The 21,855-nt window shown below is 41.0% G+C and overlaps 1 protein-coding gene and 1 gene segment (V, D, J or C); both read right to left on the minus strand.

Annotated features, from left to right (window-relative positions):
* Positions 1-279: 279 nt before the first annotated feature.
* Positions 280-21,855, minus strand: part of LOC117721013 (T-cell receptor beta-1 chain C region-like) — a 381,561-nt gene continuing 359,985 nt past the window's right edge. Inside the window, 4 exon segments of the C gene segment in view lie at positions 280-523; positions 838-944; positions 1,040-1,057; positions 1,493-1,870. Of these exon segments, the coding sequence occupies positions 503-523; positions 838-944; positions 1,040-1,057; positions 1,493-1,870 (524 nt within the window).
* On the minus strand, positions 14,694-18,227 carry LOC117721016 (trypsin-4-like). The gene is made up of 5 exons (XM_034519699.2): positions 18,116-18,227; positions 16,826-16,985; positions 15,706-15,959; positions 15,173-15,309; positions 14,694-14,898 (listed from the first exon to the last, which is right to left on the minus strand). Exons 1-5 carry the CDS (start codon positions 18,153-18,155, stop codon positions 14,749-14,751), a joined length of 741 nt encoding a protein of 246 aa, XP_034375590.1. The 5' UTR covers positions 18,156-18,227; the 3' UTR covers positions 14,694-14,748.

Consider the following 21,855-nt stretch of genomic DNA (forward strand, 5'->3'; position numbering starts at 1 on the left):
GTGCTAAATTTTTGTTTTTGTTTTTTTTTTTTTTTTTGTTTGTTTTGTGTGTTTTTGAAGGTAAGAATCTTCCTGTACTCAGCTCCTCTGTCTTTCTTTCTTGAGAATTTTTAGTTCCTCTCAGAACCTTCCAAACTTAATCATCATTTTCTGTTATCTTGAGGGTGGGGGCCCTCACTTTTCTTACCCGGGGTGGCCATCATTTTTATGAATATCTCTTCTTTTATCATTGATCAACAAGTTTGGAGACAAGAAATAAAGATATCTACACACACCAGAGAGAGTCAGGCCATTCGAGAACATGTTTATTGGTTATAGTTATTAATTGTAAGTATGTGAGGCATTCCCCAGGTCACAAGGATCTCAGATATACAAGCATAAGTATACATGACTAATAGGCAGACTTTGGAGTGTACAGACCAACGAGAAATTCTGGAAGAAGAAAATATGTATTAATACCACACTGGGTTGACAGGTCTTGGATTCATCTTCATGTCTGGCTTCAGGAACTCTTTCTTTTGACCTGCAGATGAGAAGCATTTTAGGTTTATCAATGGCCTTGCATAGTGGGGCTTGAGAGAATGTATGAAGGCCCATTGTTCAAACAAATGATAGAGCTACTAAAATATCCCTTGGGCTTTTGAGTTATCACAGCTTGTCTCCTCTGTAGCTTGTTCACTCTAATTCTTTGAAGTTTCTTCTTGTCTTTTATGGCATGGGAGCAGAGCTTTCTCTACTCTTCCCCTATAGTTCTGCAAGAGCCCTTAAGCCCCTGTGTGTAAGTGTCTTGTGTTCTATGTGTCACTTCCCCATAAGGTCTGTCTGCCTGTTTCTTACCATAGCCATCACTACCAGTGTACTGACAAGCACAGCATACAGGGTGGCTTTCCCTAGCAGGATCTCATAAAGGATGGTGGCAGACAGGACCCCTTGATGATAGGATACTGTTGACAGAAAAGGAGAACAGGTAAGTACCTTTGGGCAGGTAGCTAGTTCTACAGTCAAAGCCATGAGAGGTAAAGAGAGTGAACTCACTTACCTGAAGTAATCCCACAATCTGAAAGAATAGAGAGAGAGAGAGAAAAAAAATGGATGAGACCTCTTTTTATGAATGAAAATTAAGGCAACCAAGGGGCTAGCATCATCTGACAGGCCCAGATTAAGCCTGCCACCCCCCAAAGGCTCCAGAAACACCTCTCTTCTGTTGTACTAGTTATTCTTGGAACTCATGGGTTAGGCACCAAAGATATTGATTCAGATGCTGAGCTGCACACGTGCCATGGAACAGAGACCCTACATGTAAGGCTGCCAGAATGTGGATCTGGAGTTAGAATTATGCATAGCCATATAGTTTATCTTCTTGGAAGGCTTTCCATCCCTTTCCACTCTTTTTTCTATATCTAGACTTCCTGGCTTTTCAACTCCATCTTTCCATTTTTCTTTGGCACAACTGATGCTCATTCTTCTTACCAACTTCCCAGATCCCATTTACCTGCTCTGCCCCAGGTCTCTGCACTAATGTTCTGTGTGACAGGTTTGGGTGAGCTCTCTGTCCAGGTGTCCTCTTCTGTAAGCCCATAGAACTGCACCTGGCAGCGGAAGTGATTGCGAGGATTGTGCCAGAAGCTAGCAGAAATCCTCAGGCGGCTGCTCAGGCAATAGGTGATGCCATTGCTCTCCTGGGAGGCTTCAGGGTCTGTGCTGACCCCACTGTCGATCTTCTTCCCATTAACCCACCAGGTCAGCTCCACGTGGTCAGGGAAGAAGCCCCTGGCCAAGCACACGAGGGTAGCCTTTTGTTTGTCTGTGATCTCTGCTTCTGATGGCTCAAACAAGGAGACCTTGGGTGGAGTCACCTTGGTCAGGTCCTCTGGAAAATGAAGAGAGTAAGACTGGTCTGAGAGCTGTCTGGACCTGGCTTGGACTTGTAAGAGAGGGATGGACATGGTCATTCTGAAGTACAACTATGCTGTACCAGGTTCTTATTGCTTTGTTTCCTTGTCCAACTCTATTTCTGGTCTCCCTCGACATTCCCTGTTCAGTATGGATTGTGTACTCTCTTCCCCCACTTTCCTATGGTTTCCTGATTTTTTTTGAACATTCTTGTAATGACTCATGTACTTGGATGTTAATCATAGGTTCAAAAGAATATACCCATTGTTTTTTATTTGGAAATGAAAATCCATGCGAGGCTATTTGAAACAGTGGCTTTAAGTGAGATTGAATTTTAAGACAAAAGTGCCATATTAGTGTCTTGATCCTAAGAACTATGGTAATTTTTTTTATTACTATTTTCCCTTTTGGGGTAAGGTGGATATATCAATGTGTTTGGGCCATTCTGCATTGTATAAACTTTCGTTGCCTAAACGAGACAATTTCCACATAACATCCAGAGACATCTCTGAGTTTCTGAATACCTTGCTTAATACTGCCTCCTCCCCCCCCCACTGTACGCAACTCGCTTTAATGTTCCAGCTCGTCTCTGGCTGATAGCCTATCTGATGTTCCACATTCACACCTACGCTGAAATGTAAGAGAGCTGTAGTGATTTTCATAGGAACGCTACAATGCTGTGGAAGATATTATTCATAGGTTGAACTCTACTTATTTTTTTTTTCAGTGCTCAGCAAGCCTCCCTGATGAGTTTCAGAATTCTAGTTCACAACCAAACACTGTATTCTTTAATGTAATAAAAGATTCCTGTAAACAAATTATAAAGCACAAGGGTCATTTCAGACATGGGTCTCTACTGGAAAGGCCTGAACACAGTCACATGCTTAAAAGAGGGGACAGAAAAAAACCTCCTAGGATTATTGAAATGAATGACCTTCTCTGAAGACATGAGAAATACAAAATCCACACACATCCTGCAAGCATCCTTGTTTGGGGTAGAATTTAATGTTCTCTCTTTTTGGCTCTGTTCTGACACAGAAGGAAGGTTCTCATGCACAAACAGGACAACATAAGATCTTTCTTTTTGGTCTAAAGTTGAGAACTTGGAGGAGAAATTGAAAAACGAGTTTGGAAAAAGACAAACAGTGGTTTGAGGGATAATCAATAATAGAAATGAATGTGGTCACATGAGGTGAACTTTGAGTCCTTTAAGAGAATTTGGGAGAGAGAAAGGAGGATGGAAGGATAGGAAAGATGTAGATTCAATACTCATTTATGAAGTTCTCAAAAGTAAAAGTCAAACGAAAATAATTTTAACCAATAATTTTAAACATAAAGTAGTTCTTTTTTTTTTTCATGTCTTAAGAGAGTTTGGGATAGCCTAAAGCATTTATTTATTTATTTTTTAAATATCACTCCATGCATTTCCCCTTCTTTAAATCCCAGACCTTTGAAACCAGTGCTCAGTAGTTCCCTTTACTTTCCAAGGCATGGGTCCTGTCTACAAGACAATATCTATGGAAGCGACCAGTCCTGGGAGGAACAAGGGGTCCCATTCTTCCACCTTTTCTTGTATCTCCCAGACCTCAGCTCTTCCCTACCTACTCCCGGAGCCCGTTAGCAGTTCTGCTTCCTCCCAAAAATGATTTTGCTTATGTTAAGCTTTCATTAATTTATTATCCCAAGACAGACCTGGAGTCTCAGGACCTTTATTTTCTTTATACATAATTTGTTGTTAATATATCACTTTTCTTGTTATAAGTTTTTTTTTTTTTCATTTCTAACACTGAGATATGCTCCAAGAATAATATACTCCAAACTCCTGTAGGCAGCTAGAGTCCCTGTAATGCTACGACAGACATATATACCTTCGCTCAGGATTAGTCCCCAGGTCACCCTGATACCACCAGGACCTGGTCCTCTCTGCCATCTAGCCCTTTCCTCCACACAAAGAAGACAGATATGTGTCCTCAAAAACTGATAGAGACAAAGAGAAGGCCCGAAGATGAATGAGGGAGCAGAGGTCTGCACAGGAGGTCAGTGTCAATATTTTAAATCAGCAGATAGAGCTCTATGTACCAAACCAATCCAACAGAGCAGAAGGGGAAGGAGAATGGAAAAAGTGGAGAAGAGGCTATAGAGAGAAAACAAAGTAATGCGGCCACTCAGAAGGCACAGATGACAGTAGCCCAAAGAATAATACAAAGAAGAGAAAGACGACTCAAAGCCCTGAAGCAAGCCATTTTGTGACCAGAAAGAGAAAACAAACCCAGAAAAGAGCAAGCTACCAGGCTCTAGGAAAGGTAGAATACAGGGTTCCAGATGGGAAGGGATGACTTTGTCTTATCTTATACCTAAGTTCTTTTCCCAGACAATGGTGATCCAACACAGGCACAGCCCCTCCAGTCAGAAATGGAGCCCCCATACCTGTCACAGTGAGCCGGGTGCCTGATGCAAAGTGGAGGGGCGAATTATAGGAACACAGCTGCAGGTGGCCTTGGTAAAACCTACCAGGGCTCCCAAAGCTAGAGAGCTAGTCTTAGCTCCCTGAGATCTGAATGACTGCCTCTCTGTCTGCAGGAAGAATTTCAGATTACAGTAATGCCATGAGGCATGTGACAGGAGAGGGACAGGAAGAAGGGACCCAGAAGGAGCACATCCATGCTAACAAAAATGTAGGTTGACCATGGGAGGAAGGCAGGAGACTGCTCCTAGACTGCAGACTCAGGGAGGAAAAGAAACAGTTGCTGATTCATCTTTTCATAAGGGAGGCAGAGGCCCCTTTTTAGAACCTAGCAAATAAAGGAATAACTAAATTTCCCAGCCCCTTCCACCAACTCTGGGGATACAGACCCTCCGGGTTCAAGGGACAGTGGTCCCACCACTTTGGTCCCATAACTTACCTAGAACAGTGAGCCGAGTACCCTCTCCAAAATACTGGGCCTGGTTGTTACACAGTACAACACGAAGGTGGAAAACTCCCAAGGAGCTGATGGGGTCCTTCCTTGAGTCAGGACTCTACACAGAATCCCCACAGGCTCAGGCACGTTCACCATTTCTTCCTCTCTGAACCACAACTCAGGCTGCCTTTTCAGTCTTTACCTTGTCTGAGGAGTCCTTTGCACCTCTAGGCTTATAACATACCCTCCCAAGAAAGAAATCTTTTACATACCCAGGACAGACAGTTTGGTTCCATGACCGAAAAATAATCTTTCGTTGGAAACACAACATTAAAGCTTGGTGGTAAAACTTCCTCCTGCTTTCTATCCCTCCCCCCTGTGCCCACCTGCCAGCTAGCTTCCCTCATTCCTGAGGAAGATTTTATCTCCGGAGAGTAGAAGGATAGACAGCTATGCAGTATTAACTAATATAATTGGCAATCAGTTTTCCTAATGGTCCATACATCTTCCTCCCCAAAGCCTGTCACCTACCTGTATGGGAAGGCTGAACAGGAGGACTGTGAACAGTACATGAGGCTGACAACCCGGTTGAGCTTGCCTGCATTAAACAGGGTACCCAGGCTATGGGCATTCATCCCTTTGTGCATGCATGAGCAGAGGAATTTAGTTCTTTCTGATAGAAGTACACTGCAAACTGGACACCTCAGAGAGAAACTTCATCTGGAACCCAGCCATTTGGCCCTACCTTACCTACAACAAGGAGCCGGCTTCCTTCTCCAAAATAGAGCGTATTTCCAGAACACAGCCTCCCAGGTCCAATTCAAAACCCCTCAGTCTCTGTGAGCCCTTCTCCTTTCTCTTTCCTGCCTTCCACCCCAGGTTCATCTTGACTCAATCACAAGCATTCAGACCACAAGCATGCAGCCTCCTTAGAATGTAGTCCCAGACATGAGATAGCTTCGTCCTCAAGAAGGAACCATGAACTGGATCCTTCCTCTGGTTCCCAGGACAGTATCACACTTTTTTATCCCACATCAGAAGACCCTCAGGCCTTACCTATTACCAAAAGCCTGGTCCCTGAGCCGAAGTTGTAGTCATAGTTTGCACATCAGAATACAGATACTCTAATATGGGCACGGAGGACGTGCTTTGTCCGAAGACAGACCTGGAAATGTACCTGAAAGCTATCTTACCTACAACTGTGAGTCTGGTTCCTTTACCAAAGAAGACTTCTGTGTTTGCACAGTGCCACAGGGTGAGGAGGAAAATAATCTTAAGGTGTAAAAGAGGTTCTTCCCAGCTAGTGTCTAGAGGACCCTCTGAGGAATAATAGCCTTGTGCGCATCACAGGTATTGTACAAAAGAACATTTTGACGTTAGATTCATGGCAATGTAGAACACGGTAGACTCCATCCAGTGGGACTTGCATCCATTTTGTGAAGAATTCCCCATATATATTGTTCCTCTCTGAAGGCCCATCAAAGTGAGAGCAGTTTTCCAGGACCTAGGATGATATTCATCAAGAGCTAAGATCTTTATGGCTTTACTTTTGGGAAAAAAAAACAAAAACAAAAACAAAAACAAAAACAAAATAAAACTGTAGAACTGTTCATCTCTGGCTTACCTATCCACTGATGGTGGTCTGTTTGCTGGGAGTTGGCAGAAGAGGGTATCTCTGCATCTTCAGCCTCTGGGGTCACTAGGCCATTCTTCTTATGCTTGTGTTTGTTCTGCTTAGGAGGCTCCTGCTCTGGTAAGGCCCCATTCTTAGCCACAATCTTGATCTGGCAGGTTGCAGAGGTGAAATGGAAGCATTCTGGAGCTAAACACATTTAGGCTTGTGGTCTAGGAAAAGAGTAGAAGACTGTGGTCCTTGGGAACAGACAGAAAGGTTTTTGTAAAGGTTTCCCATAGAATTGAATCACCGTGGCCCCCTGTCCCCACAATGTTACAGCTTTGTACAAAAAGAACCCTCCCATAGGTCTACCCCTTGAGGGCTGGAAGAAACCACCACAGAAGTTGCTTCTCTGAGGGGAGTCGAAGATAAGGAAGGTGACATCACCACCATTGTGCAAGGTGGTGGTAAGATGTGAACTAAGGTAGGGGTTTCCTCCTTACCCCCTGCTCTTCTTTTGAATGTTTCTTGTCCTGGGAGCTGGGTGTCATTGAAATGCTGTTTACTTGAAGGGGCTGGATCCCCTCTGGTATCCGCCCTACTCAAGTTTTTGTCATATAAGGGAACCACCCTGTGAAGAAGTAACAGCCCCCAATCTAGCCTGACTTTGCCTTTGCCCTATGGCTGTGTGTAACTCAGAGGTTATATCTTTTCCCACGTTCAAGACTCTATGGTACTGAGATTCTCTCTGTGTGATGGACTTGAGCCTTCTCAAGGGGCTAACTAGGTTCTGGACTTCTTAGAATGACGGTGAAAAATGCACCACATTTCTAACAATGGGTATGAAGTGAGGTGATGTGACCACATATGGTATCATGTTATTACCCACCCTGCTAGGCAAAAGGTGTTAAGGACAAGTCCCCATGGAGGCTGGGTAGAGATACAGTTTGGACATCATTCTAATATAATCACAAGGTCATGTGATTATAGCTCCATGGTAGTCTTCTTTGAAGACTTTTCAACGCATTAATAGATATTTTAATTTTCCTGTTTCAAGATGAATCTGGTTGGGGGCAGAGGCGCATACACACATCCTAGCACCGTGTAAGCAGAAGCAGGCAGATCTGTGAGTTTGAGCCTAGTTTGATCCATACGATGGAGTTTCAGGTCAACTGGGGCTGTACTTTGGGACTTAGTCTCAAAAATAGACAATCTTATTCCAAAATTCAACCTGCCTTTGCATGCTTTGGGTACCTTTCCCCCTAGCGATGCTTCATAGTATTGTCAAGTGGTGACTTAAGACCCAGATGATGAAAAGACAGATGACTATGTAACTGTGTCACATTTAAAGGAAAAAAAAAAAAGAGAGAAACAGAATCAAAAGCTAACTAAAAAGATGGGAAAACATTTTCAATTCTCACCATCAGAGCTAGTAATCAACAAGAAGATAATTCAATAGCTTAAAAAAAGGGGGGGGGGGAGGCAAATACTAGATGTTACCAGATGTCTCAGAGAAAGAAATCACAATGGTGCTTAAGTGTCGGGAAAAGTTTTCACAATGATGCACAAAGGAAAAATGTCATTGTAATCATGCCTATCAGCAATTTGAGAAAACTGGGTCATTAGAGACTGGTTCCCTGGGGACTCTGCAGTGAAATAAAGACTTTAGTATATTTGTTGCTAATAGGAATACAAAACCAACAAAACAACCTGTATAGAAAATAACTAGAAAACAACTGTGAAGCTATAAATGCATTTTCATTTTTATCCAGCAACACGACCCGAGGGAATTTTCTTTGTAGGTACAATTGCATACAAATGAAACTATGAGCATTTGGTAGGCTGAGGCAGGATTTTTATGAATTCACAGCCAGCCCGGACTACAGAGTAAGACTCTGTTTCAAAAGGTTCAAGAAAGGTTAAGGATTAAAAAATGTTTAAAGGAGCATGTAATATTTGTATCATGCCAGTGTGTTCTCTCTCACACACGGTTAACTGTAAAAAAGCCAACTGCAGAATTGTATAGATATATGCTACCTTCCGTTTAACAAATTCGACAGGGCATAAGAATTAACTAATGAGTCTCTCAGTAAAAGACTCTTCATAGAGAAACACTGGGCAGAGAGCTGACTCTGTAGTTTATTGGTAGGCTGACTGCATGAAGTGATGGAGAGCTTGGGTTGGATTCCTCAGAATTGCATAACAAAACAAAAAGAAATTCTGGTAAAGATGTAAGACAATCTATGGAAAGCACTCACCCACCACAGAGTGCACAGAAGCAGAGCGCAGGGCCTTTGCGTATTGATGCTTTAATAGCGAGATTTCAATTTTGGAGTCATATACTTCTATTATTTGTTTTAAGTCAATTTTAAAAAAATCAGTATAAAGGGAAGGAAAACCAATAAAATGTCATTTTCTATAAAATATGTGAAAATTGTCTGCTAAAAAAGGACTTAGTTTTAAGCCACCACTTTCCCCAAAGATTAGTATATGTAAAAAGTTGTTTCATGATCCTGTGCTTGTTCAGAGAGGCCCAGTTCTGTAGGAAGTTTGTCAAGATTCAGATCTCTAGATAATTTTTCATGAGCTTTTGAATCAAAATATCTAGGACTGGGTTCATTAACAATGTTAAATAAATAACCAGAAGGGGTTCTTATGTATGCTTTGTCACAGTGGGAGGCTGGGACCCACTCCTCATCCTTGGGCCAAACAGGAAGTTGTAAGACTTGGATAAGACCAGAGTGCTAGCTAGTGTTGCTCTGAGCTGGGCAAAGCAGAGACAGTCTGTCTCATCCATAGTGGCTGACCTTACAACTCCACTGTAAGCCTGGTTAAGAAGGCTAACCTCTTTTAACTGTTTTAAGGTGGTAAAGTCTATTTTTTCTTTTTTCCATTGAGCTGTATGTTTTATTTGATATAATTTTTCACCTTTTGACATCTCACTCAACCCCTCTCCCTAGCAATGATTGACTCACTAAGCCATAGTTTTCTTTTAACCATGTAGTTGAATATTTGGATTTCATCTGCCTTTGAAGATAATAGTGCCATTTATCCTTGGTGTCATTGTATCTGATTGGGGTTTTGCACTTTGCTCATCTTGACATTGAGACTCAATATAAAAATGGTAACATCTCAAAAATATTTAAAATTTTATTTATTTATTCATTGGTTTATTTGCTCACTCATTCATTTCTCTCTCTCTCTCTCTCTCTCTCTCTCTCTCTCTCTCTCTCTCTCTCTCTCTCTCTCTCTCTCTCTCTCTCTCTCTCTCTCTCTCTCTCTCTCTCTCTCTCTCTCTCTCTCTCTCTCTCTCTCTCTCTCTCTCTCTCTCTCTCTCTCTCTCTCTCTCTCTCTCTCTCTCTCTCTCTCTCTAAATTAACCTGGGCAAAAACAGATTAATCGGTCAGAAATTAGGTTGTAGTTATTCACACACATGGACAGCAGGGGGCAGCCTTTCCTTATTTAATTTATTATTTTCTAAAATTTATAAATTCATTTTCTCTTCTTCTTCTTCTTCTTCTTCTTCTTCTTCTTCTTCTTCTTCTTCTTCTTCTTCTTCTTCTTCTTCTTCTTCTTCTTCTTCTTCTTCTTCTTCTTCTTCTTCTTCTCCTCCTCCTCCTCCTCCTCCTCCTCCTCCTCCTCCTCCTCCTCCTCCTCCTCCTCCTGTTCCTCCTCCTCTTCTTCCTCCTCCTCCTCTTCCTCCTTCCTTCCTTCCTTCCTTCCTTCCTTCCTTCCTTCCTTCCTTCCTTCCTTCCTTCCTTCCTTCCTTCCTTCCTTCCTTCCTTCCTTCCTCCCTAACATTATGACTGCAGTTTTCCCTCTCTCCTTTCCCCTGAGTCCCTCCCTACAATTCTCCTTTACCCACCCCTACCCCCATTTACTCCTCCTGTTTTACAATTCAGAAAAGGGCAAGCCTTTCATGGATATCAATCAACCATGGCATATCAAGTTGCAGTATGTCTAGAAAACACAGTAGTAGGAAAGAGTCCCTAACAGAGGCAAAAGAGTCAGACACATCCCTTGCTCCCATTGTTAGCAGTCCCACAAGAAGACCAAGCTACACAACTATAACACATATGCAGAGGGCCTAGGTCAGTCCCATGCAGGCTTCCTGGTTGTTGGTTCAATCTTTGTGAGCTCTATGAGTCCTGGTTGGCTGATTCTGTGGGTTTTCTTGTGGTGTCCTTTATCCGTATGGTCCCTACAATTCTTCCTCCCCTCTTCTGCAGGATTTCCTAAGCTCTGCCTTATGTTTGGCTGTAGGTCTCTGCACCTGTTTCTATCAATTGCTGGGTGAAGCCTCTCTGATGACCACTGGGCTAGGTACCAATCTGTGAGTCTAGCAGACTACCATTAGGCATCATGTCTACTTAGTAACTTTGTCCCCGCTCTTCTTTAATGTTTCATTCTTTTTTTATTTTATATTTTATTTACATTTCAGATGCCATCCCTTTTTCCCATTTCCCCTCCCTAGAAAACCCTATCCTATGCCCCCTTTTCCTTTTTGCTTTTATACAATTTTTTAAAGATGTTAGTCAAAGGCTTTATAAGTTTGGTAATGATCAATCAGAAGTGTAACGCAATACCCAACCTAGATATATAAACTATCTTTGACTGGTGGAGACACGTAAACATCTGTCTCCATGCCCCCCCCCCTCTTTCTTTCTCTCTCTTATCACCTCGCTTCTTAATGTTTCATTCATTTCATCACTGTATACTTACTATATGTCAGGTTTAGTTTATTCACTGTTATTGGGATATCATTGAAAATATTAATGGGGGGGTTCTGCTCCACCTTAGATCATTTAGTTGCCAGATAAAAGACATAAAACCTTTATATTTATAATAAGCCATTAAAACACTAAAGCTGGGCAGATATCTACCCTCTATGCTATTATGTCTACTTCCTTGCCAATAGTTCTGAGATATGACTTGTTACGTTTGGCCTGGGATGCTTTCATTTTGACTGGCCAGCCCTCATTTCCAGTTTTCAGGATTCCTTACTCCAAGGCATCTTCTCCTCTCTCCACCTTCTCCCTTTTCCCTCAGCGGTGGTTTTCTCCTAAGACCCCAAGCCAGGGAACTGAAACTCTACATATCTCTCTTCTCATCAGCTATAGACTAAGGGCATCTGTATTGACCAATGAGTGATGACTTGGGGAGCAAGATTAAATAGCATTATTTGATCTACAGGAGGACCTTCTCAACCAGGGCCAGCATTATAATACATAGTAATAGACCAAACCTCAACAGTTTTAAATTAAGGAGCAAGGTTTGCACAACAAAGGATGATAAGTGTGAGAATTGACTGGTAGGTCTAGACCTCTGGGTACAGGATTCAGCATTACAATATATAGTGATAGACCAAACCTCAACATTGGGATGCTGAGGATAAGATCACTTGCCAAGAGATTCAGAGTCCCAGCTGAAGAGATGGCCAGGGGTTAAGAGTACTAGTTGCTCTTTTAGAGGGACCAGGTTCATTCCCAGCACTTACATGGCCATGGCAGCTCATATCTGTCTGGAACTCAAGTTTCAAGGTGTCTGACACCTCTACACAAAAATACATTCAGGCAAAACAATACTAACCATCAAATAAAGGTAAACTGTATTAAAAGGGTTCAGGGATGATGATAACAAGAACAAGACAGAGACCGAAGTGGACACTGGAAAGGATGGCATCAATCATACATCAAAACAGTGAGACCAACACAGGATGGAAGGAGGAAGAAGGACTAGAAAAAGTCATTTTATACAGAAGATGGAGGGTGTGGGGAAGAGATGTAACCTCAAGATTTAGAGACTAGATAAAAAGTCTTGGCTTGTTTGATGTGTTGTTAATACTTCTGATCTATGGTGGAGAGGCTTAGTAGTAATCCTGGGCTATTATAAAACTAAGAGTGAATGTGAGTTTTCACAGGCATATTTCCCCTCTTCAGAACTAAGTATTTCTTCCAGTATCCTCCATGGAGATGACTTAGGAATTATAATTCCCCCAAATCTATTTTATCATGGGTAGAGGTGGTATCCAAGTGTTTGGGAATCCTTACTAAAGTAGGTTTTGAAAAAGTCTAAGCCTACATATGTGAGTTGATCATTCTCCTTTAAATCTCTTAATGCCTTTTCTTTATTCTGTACATTTAGTGTTTTGACTATTATATGTTATGGGACTCTTCTTTCCTAGTCTTTTCTATGTCTTATTTTGTATGCCCACTGGTCCTTGATAGACATTCCTTGCTTGTAGATGGAAACTTTTCTTTTATGATTTTGTTAAAAAATATTCTGTGCCATTGAAGTGGGATTCGTCTTTACCAATTTTTTTTCTGTAGGTTGAATCCTTTAATAGACATTTTAGCATGTTTCTTTTTTGGATTTTTCTAGATTTGACATTTTCTATGATTGAGTGATTCAACTTCTCTACCTTGTTTTCAATACCTGAGAATCTCTCTACCACTTTATCCAATATATCCACGAGATTTTTCTCTGAGATTTTTGTCTGAATTTCTACATTTTTCTTTCTTTTTTTCTGATTTTTTTTTTTTACCGAAAAATAGTTATTTTTTTCCTCACATAATATATCCTATTCACAGTTTTCTTCCCTTTATTTCTCCCAGGTCCTCTCCATATCCCCTCAGATCTATATTTACCCTATCTGTGTCTCTCACTATCTGTGTCTTCTCTAAGCTTCTATTATATAAAAATAAAATACAATAACATAAGGTAACATAAAACAAATACCAATATATTGGACTTGGTCAAAAAAAAATCCAGAAGAAGAAGAGCCCAAGAAAAGGTATAAACAAACCCAGAGACCCATTCATTCCTTCACTCAGGAATCCTAATACCCAATGAAGACTCAATAAGAAAGAACCTGATGGTATAGGCTGACTGTCCAAGACACCACATAATACATTGTTTCCTTATCATCTTCTACCATATCTATTCTTACAGACCTTCCACTCTGTTTTTCATTTATATATAGTATGGCTCAGGTTTTTCTGATTTAATTTTGAATCTAGCTATTTTGCTGAAAGTGTGTGTCAGCTGTAGGCATTGCCTGGTGGAATATTTTAGTTACTTTGAATAGAATAATATCATCTGCAAATAAAGATATTTTACTTCTTCCTTTTCTGTTTGTATTACCTTGATTATAATATATTATACATAATTTATAACTATATACTATATATTTTTATATTGCATATGTAATTAATTATATTATGTAATATAATTCAGCTATCTTATTGCTTTATAGAACTTTGCTTTCTAGCTCTGGAACTGGAATAACCACTACAGAAGAAAAAAAATGAAGTAAATGTAAAAATGTCTATGAAATTCTCAAGATGGTACATGCATATTAGTATTCCCGTGTGAGATAAACAGAAGGCAAATTGCTTAGAGATGTGAGGGGTTTTAGACCAAGAACCTCTTATTTCTTCTATGGAAACATAAGTAGGATTTGAAGATGACCAGTGAGATCTTCTCTAAGTAACCCAACTGTTAGGACGGAGTAGGACTGCATTATCATAAACATTTATGCTGGCTAGCCATAGTGGTGCAACCCACAGTCTAAGAATCCTGCATCCTGAAGCAAAAAAATGACAAGTTTAAGGCCTGCTTGAATTACAGAGCAAGACTTTGTATCAAAGCTGCCAAAACAAATATGAGGGAAGAAACTCAGAAGCCAAGGTTGTAAATCATGGCTAAGATTTATATTGGGTATGAAGACTTTCTGATGTAGTCAAAGAAATCAGTAGTCTTGACAACAATAAGGTATTCATAAATTACAACTTTAAGCCCCATTGAAGTTCTAAGGAAGAAAAGATTTGGTTCACTATTCAGATATCCCATTTCTTGAAAAAGTAAAATGAAAATAAAAAAAGAAAAAGAAAAAGAAAAAGAAAAAGTAAAATGAAGCTAGCTCCTCATTTTGGTTACACAGAAATTTATTATTATTACCATTATTATTATTTTGTTTTTATGAGACAAGGTTTCTCTGTATAGCCCTGGCTGTCCTAGAACTCACTCTGTAGACCAGGCTGGCCTCGAACTCAGATCATCCTGCCACTGCATCCTGAGTGCTGGAATTAAAGGAATGCACCTTTATCACACAGCCTGAAATTATTATTTTTTGTGTATTTCTTATGCTTCTGTTGATTATTTCATGAATTCTATTTTGCAGTCTAGGATACTTTTCAGTAGAAAATCTCTGCTACTCTCACAGGCCTCAGATAAGAACATGCTTCCCAGAGCTAAAGACTAGAGAGATGAAGGCGACAACTATGTAGTGAGAGAAAGTGAACTTTATTGACATACTGATTGAAGAGAAATTGGAGATCTTTAGTTGGCAGCAATTGTGTCCTGAATCCAGTCCACATAGTTGCAGACCTTGGTGTACACACCAGGATTATCTGGCAGGGCACAGCCATAGCCCCAGGAGACAATGCCCTGGAGCTGTCCATTGCAGACCACAGGGCCACCAGAGTCACCCTGGATTAGAGAAATACAGTGTTTAAGGAAGGGACATGTAGAAAATCACATTTACTCTGATCTTAAAGTCTCATTCTAATTACCCTAGAATAGTTCCATTTTTTTTCTGCATTGAAACACATTGTCTAGTCTCACTAATGAGATGAAATGACATCCAGCCTAGATCTCATGACTGTCTGATCCCACTGCATGAAGCTTCCAGTTTCACAATAATGGACACTCAAATGCCACTCCCAGAAGAACAGCAGTTTCATATACAAAGGGGGCCACGCACCTGGCAGGAATCTTTGCCTCCTTCCAGGAAGCCAACACAGATCATGTTGTTGGTGATTTGTCCAGGGTAGGAGGCTTCACAGTCAGCCTGAGGCAGCACTGGGGCTTCTACGCACTGGAGCAGGTCTGGGTTGTTCACTGAGAGGAAAGGTAATGATCAAAGGAAGAAGAAATATGCATCAGAGCACTTGAAGGAACAATAATTTATCCTAGAATGTCATGAGTTACCACCACAGAGATCATTAAAAAGATAAATTTTAGCAAAGAGTTGTAGCTTTCTAAATCTGTAAAACGATCCCTGTTGATCCCATTTTCATTGTGATTGTTACACAGTGTATATCTGTCTTCTATAAGTTATAGAGAATAAATTTCTTGGGGTTTTATCTCCTTTGGTACAAACTACATTTTTTTTTTCATAGTTGGTATTTTAAACATATTTGCAAGTAAAAACCAGTAGGTTCAATACCAGATAAATGCCTAGTTTTGAAAAGCATGAGGAGGAAAGGAAGGTAGTAGGTGAAAGGTCATACTTACCACCAGAGCTCAAGGTGTTGCCCCAGCCAGAGATGAGGCACTGGGTACCTGCAGGTGCACAGGAGCTGGGCAGAGCCACAGTGGCCACTCGGGCATTGAGGGTCACAGGGGAAGAGAGCTTGATCAGCATGATGTCATTGTTCAGGGTCCAGCTATTAAAGTTGGGATGCCTGATGATCCTGGCAGCATTGACAAACTGCTCATTGCCCTCCAGGACATTGATGTTGTGCTCTCCCAGTCTCACTTGGATGCGGCTGTTGGGAAGAAAACACATGCTAGAGATTTTTGTCCAAGACACCCCGAGGTTCCCGAGCTTCTTGCTCAGCAGAGCCTCTGGAGGTCTATAGTAGATCTTGCGGTAATGTGAAAGGAGAAGCTTTTCAGTGGTGCATCATTTCTGGTTAAGTGACCCTGCCCTTGTTTCTTCAGAGATTGGTGTGATACAGAGTACAGTTTTGGGATGCGTTTCAAGCTGCCATACCATAGACTCCCATATAGTCAGAGATGTGGGCCCAAGGTGACATTTGATGCTCGTCTCACTTTCTGAGTCTTGGTTAATTACAGAAGGATCTATGAGAAATATTTCTTGCTTTATTAAAGACTATTAGTATGTGGCACCTAAACCTGTGGAGCCCAAAGTATTATGACATGGAACCTTGAGAGAAGTTTACATCCTTGCTCCCAGCTCTAGAAGTAGTGAGCCAGAATCCTTGTCATTTGTGCTACATACTTGGGACTGAGAGTGCATAGAAGAGACTGCACTGAGTTTTACCAATATTTATCTGTATTTTTGAAAAGTTGGAGTTCATTTTTTTCTGAGATAGTGGTGGTTGTACAAAGTTCTTGCCTGACTTTATCACTGGTATTTATAATAACAAAACAAATATTCTTTGGTTTAATGACCCAAATGGTTTCTTGAGATGTTAGGAGTTTACTTGAGGAAGTGGGAGGCTTCCTATTCTGTATCAAGTTTTCCTCAGTGCTCATGATAGTTAACTGCTGCCAGCAGCTTCTCCTCATGGCTTTCCCCATTCACCTTACTACTACACCCCTTGCTCAAGTGCTGTGTTCTAAATGTGTCCTAGGATATGGACTCTTTAGTCGGGGGCTAATCACTTACGATTTGTAGCAGTGAGCAGCAGACACCACCCACTGGTCAGTGATGAGGGAACCTCCACAGAAGTGGTAGCCAGCGTTCAGGGACACCTGGTAGGGGACAGAATTCTCTGCGCAGGTGTATCCTCCAACGATCTTGTCATCATCATCCACAGGAAAAGCAACTTGATTGGAGATAGGGAATGAAAATAAGCAAATTAATCTGGGTGTTGGAGACTCTATGGCAGCTAAAACCCTTAGTATTTCTTACTGAGTACAATGAGTGGAGGAAAGTTGGAATCACTCTATCCCCAATAGGCAACATAGATTATAGGGATTCCTAGTATCAGGTTCTGCAGGAATGATAGGTTGTTCCCACAGGGCTCAGATTTCTTCTGAGCATTCATGTTGGGACAGCAAGAATTATCTGAGAAAACACTTAGTGGCATCCCATTAAAAGTCATTTCCCCCGGTTGCTTGCTTTATTTTAATACCTATTACTTGTTTGTGCCACCTGAATATTGGCTTTTTATCTAGGCCAGTGTCCCACAGAAGATTTTTACCTAGGTTAGCTTCCCACAGAAATCAACTCCTTATAACGAGTCAAGAATAGAAAGGAATACCCAAGACAGTGTAGACTTAACGAGGGAAGGGCACAACAACTGGTCCGTATATCAGTATTTCTTAACTTTGATTGCTAAGATGAAATTCATCTAGGGATTGACCTATTAAATAGGCAAGACTTAAGACACACAGTGTCAGAACTCTTATGGTTGAGTATTTAGCAAAAAGCAGTTTGTGTCTTCAAGCACATTTTTCCTTAAGAACATCTATGGTGGAAGTATCACAGAGCTGCTGGAGTCAAGCGATGGGCATGCTGGGTAATTTTATGGAACCTCTTTATGAGCTCTACCTTTCAACATTCCTAGCTCTTGGGAATGAAGAATGAAATCTGGCGACAAGAGTAGATTAGAGGTTGCTGGGCAGTGGTGGCTCACGACTTTAATCCCAGCGCTTGGGAGGCAGAGGCAGGTGGATTTCTGAGTTCGAGGCCAGCCTGGTCTACAGAGTGAGTTCCAGGACAGCCAGGGCTACACAGAGAAACCCTGTCTCGAAAAACCAAAACAAAGCAAAACAACAACAAAAAAGAGTAGATTAGAGGGGAACTGACAAAGACAAAGTGACAAAGGAAAGTAGGGAGAAGGTTTGAGAGGCTGGTGAGACTATTAGGATATAGGTAAGAGACAGCATTGGGAGAGTTCATATATTTCATTCAGTGGAGCGGACAGAGCTTGGGGAAAAGAGTGAAACTCACCAGTAGCTCCCACAAGGGCTAGGATCAGAAGTGCACTCATGGTGACAGAAAGTAACGAGCACGGGAAGAGAGCCTGTCTTTATAGTTCCCTAGATGGCAAGAAAGGCATCTTGGCTAAAAGTGGAGGGCTCATTTTTTTTCCTGCACAAACACAACTGCACGTTTCTCTTTCCCAGAGTCTTGCATCAGCTTTGCTCTGGTTGGTGCCCTTGTCACTTGGATACTTACAGGTGACAAAGGAACTTTTTTCTCAGGTCACATAAGGAGAACAATTGATTCTTGGAGGGATAGTGGAATTGAACAAATAGGGGAAGTCAAGCCCTTGTCTCCACGGTGGGATTTCTTAGGCTTAGGTGATAAGAGGAAGAGCAGAGACTGTCTTAAGATCCTTAGACATCCTGACTTCATGAATGCTTTAAGAAACTTTGAGTAAGGTCTGGCTCTAGTAACTAGTAGGGTTGCTTGGTGACCTCATGGTAGGAAACTGGCATTGCCTAAGCCCCCTACCTGTGAACTTGACGATTTTACTGAATAGGAAGATAAAATTAAAGGGCTCTGAAGTCTGCAATTAGAACAGTAATGATGAAAAACCAGGAAGTGCAGCTTTCCTTATAAGTTGGGGCTTTCAGTTGGTTCTTTTCTAACCTGACTAATGAATTTAAGGTGTCTTGAAGAGGATGGCTGAAACTTGAATAGGTACTTCTTCAACATGTTACAGGGGTGGAATGCTCACATCAAAATTATGCTCTATTTTTTTTTGTTGCCTTTTGCTCTTGTCATGTGTCATTTGAAGAGTCATTAAGGCTCCAGAAAACTACACTAAGGATTAATACCCCATATTTTAGGAAGATGAATCCTGACCCAAAAGTATACATGATGGTTTGGAAATGTGAATGTATTTGGACAGTATTTAATCTGGGTCCTAGTCAGATAATTAGTTGTGTATAGATATGAGAGAATTCTGTAATTTTCTATTTTATACATAAAAAGAATACTATATGGGGAGGTCTGGTTGGGTGGGGATGGAGAGGTGGGTACATCTTCTTAGAGATGGGGGAGGAGGTATTGGATGTGGAACAGTCAGAGAGTAGACCAGGAGGGGGATAAAGTCTAGACTGTAAAAACAAGAATAAATAAAAGATAGTACTATACTAGGCTTATCCCTCAATTTATCACAGTAAAACCTGGCCAAAGAAGTTTATTGACTGATGATGCCTCATTTTGTATCTAGTTATACAGTCAGTTGGAGGAGCCGTGCTGTCAATTGTTTATCTTTTTCTTTAGTCCAAATCTAGGCTTTGGGAGTTTTCAGTTGGAGCTGAGATTATATGTCAGTTTTCTGCAAGACACTGAATGCTCTAGATATACTAAATAAAGGTGAAAAAATAGAGCTCAAATTGTAATTGTGTTGGAGATGGTAAAATGACTGGAGGTTGGAGAATGTAGAATGCATTGTAGAAAAGGCCAGCATGGGGTTTATAGGCTATGCTGTGGCCTCAATCCTGACATCATTAGGGCAGACTTACAAAAAGTCCCTCTACTGAATGCTCTCATTTCTACATCTTGCATCCCATATAAAAACTTTTGAGCCTAAGTGGAAGGTCTCTCCTATTGGAAAATGTCTGACATTTTCAGAATTCTCACATTTTCACTTTTCACAAATGTTTTAATATGAGGACTTCAGAAAAGATGAATTCATAAGGATTCATTTTACCCAAGAAGTTAATCTAAAACTGGCATGCTACCCCCAAGTCTCCAAGAAAATGTGGGAGTTGTCAGAGTGTGAGATTTGCTACAGGTGACTGTCAAATAAGAGGTCCTCAGGAAACAAATTACACATCCTGTTTCTCTTGGCATTTGTCTTCCTGGCATAACACGATCACAGAATTTGCATTTCACTTGTATCTTGTCTCAGATTCTAATCTTCCCATGTACTCCCATCAGGTGTATGTTAGACACAGTTTCACAAGCCTCTGTGTTCACAGAGAGATCACAGAGTCTGAGGATTTTACTATGTGTGGTCTGAAAGTTGTCTGCAGTGTAGTTGAGATGCTGCTTGCTGGGGAGTATTTGCAGGACTACTGCTCTGGACGAAAGACTTTTGCTTTTGTGTCTGCTCATTTTCCTGTGCCCTGAGAGGTAGCCCACAGTGAGTAGATCATCATCAATATATAAGTAATGAGTTCTGCTAATGAGAGTTGTAGATTGGTCTTTGTCACGCTTTGCAAAAGGAGCCATTTGAGGGCAAAAGCATTTCTGTATCCCAGACTTGAAGATCAGCATGCACTTAACACATTACTACAGAGTGGTGTCTCTCTATTGTCTTTTTAGTATGAAAGGTAGATGTTTTCAAATCATACATCACTGTTTTCTTTTTGGGTCCCCTCTAAATTTCTTAGCTCATTCTTTAGCCTTAGTTCCACATACTACTCTTTAAGCCACATGTGAAACTCCAGGCTCCCTTTCCTGCAGATCTCAACTCCTTTTCTCCATTACTGATTCTGCTCTTTAGCAGAAATTCACTTACATAAGGAAGTTTGATTCCTGAATATGTTGTCCTAGATTCAACTAACTCTGGATAGTAAAGAGTACTTTGAGTTATCAAAAACAGACAGACACACAGACAGACGCATGCACACACACACAATTTGTAAAGTTTGAGACAGAAGCTTAGGGTCTTAGGTTTGTTGTTGATGATCAGCTAATTGGAGTAGATCATCCTGTTTCTGCCCTCTCTTTCACTACTCACTTGTATTTATAAATACCACACAAACTTCATGCCCACTGAAATGCCATTTTCATGTTGTATTTATTCTTGGGTTTCCTTTAGTGTAATAAAGTGAATAGAGAAATCTCTTGCAATTATGAATTTAAAGTATAAAGGATAGATTGAAATTCCCAGATAAGACAATATATTACAAGTTTTTCCTGTGACATATATGCACAAGAAGGGTAAGAATAAGAAAAGTGAGAGATGTGTGAAAATATCAATGTCTTATCTCTGAGAGTATTCAGCCAGACACCATCTTGAGAAGGGGCCTGTTATTTGAGAGTGAGACATTTTGAGAATTTGAAAGAAAAAAAAAAGAATATCATAGGTCAGCGAGCCTGGAATACTTGGCTTTATTGCCAGCATAAAAGGTGGCTATGAGGGTCATTCGTAGAGGAGGCTGGGGTCTGGTAACTATTGGTGAGCAGTTCAAGCAGTAGGAAACTGGGGCTTTGGAAAGTGATTCAGTTTGAAGCTTCTCACCAAGGCAAATATCAAATCTTTGGGCTACATATAATTGAGATCGCAGAGAACTCTAAAGTTACATGTAGCCACGTGCCTCTGTTGCTGCATCTCTGCTGCATTTCTTCCAGGTAAGACCAAGAGTGCTGAGCTCATGACTTGTGAATCACCCAGTTTCTCAGCCTCCTCCATTCCACAGGATCGTTTGTTGCTCGGAAGAATCTGAGACCATTGAAAATGGCTGGAAGAATACCCAGCTCCTCTTCTTCTACCCCTCCAGCACAGGTGTGAATGCTGCACTTACCTCCTCTATTCTCCAATATACTTATCACACACTCCTTCTCCTCTTCCCTTTTCATTTAGGGTTAACTGATTGGGATTGGATAATCTATCACGGGGCTTGTCTTGATCCCCTTTTCTCATCAGCTATTAACTTGTCTGTAGATTTTCATCTAGTCGTGGGATTAAGTGAAATCAGTTTCTGTCTTCTTAGAGACATTTAAAGGAT

This window comes from Arvicanthis niloticus, chromosome 15 (genome assembly GCF_011762505.2).
Source record: "Arvicanthis niloticus isolate mArvNil1 chromosome 15, mArvNil1.pat.X, whole genome shotgun sequence".
NCBI classification, from domain to species: Eukaryota; Metazoa; Chordata; class Mammalia; order Rodentia; family Muridae; genus Arvicanthis; species Arvicanthis niloticus.

Excerpts from the sequence above, each read along its gene's own strand:
- LOC117721016 (XM_034519699.2), bottom strand. The coding sequence starts at position 18,155 with ATGAGTGCACTTCTGATCCTAGCCCTTGTGGGAGCTACTG. Across the intron at positions 16,986-18,115 it reads AGCCCTTGTGGGAGCTACTG|TTGCTTTTCCTGTGGATGAT; the intron begins GTGAGTTTCACT and ends TCTCCAATCAAG. Across the intron at positions 14,899-15,172 it reads GAGGCAAAGATTCCTGCCAG|GGTGACTCTGGTGGCCCTGT; the intron begins GTGCGTGGCCCC and ends TCTCTAATCCAG.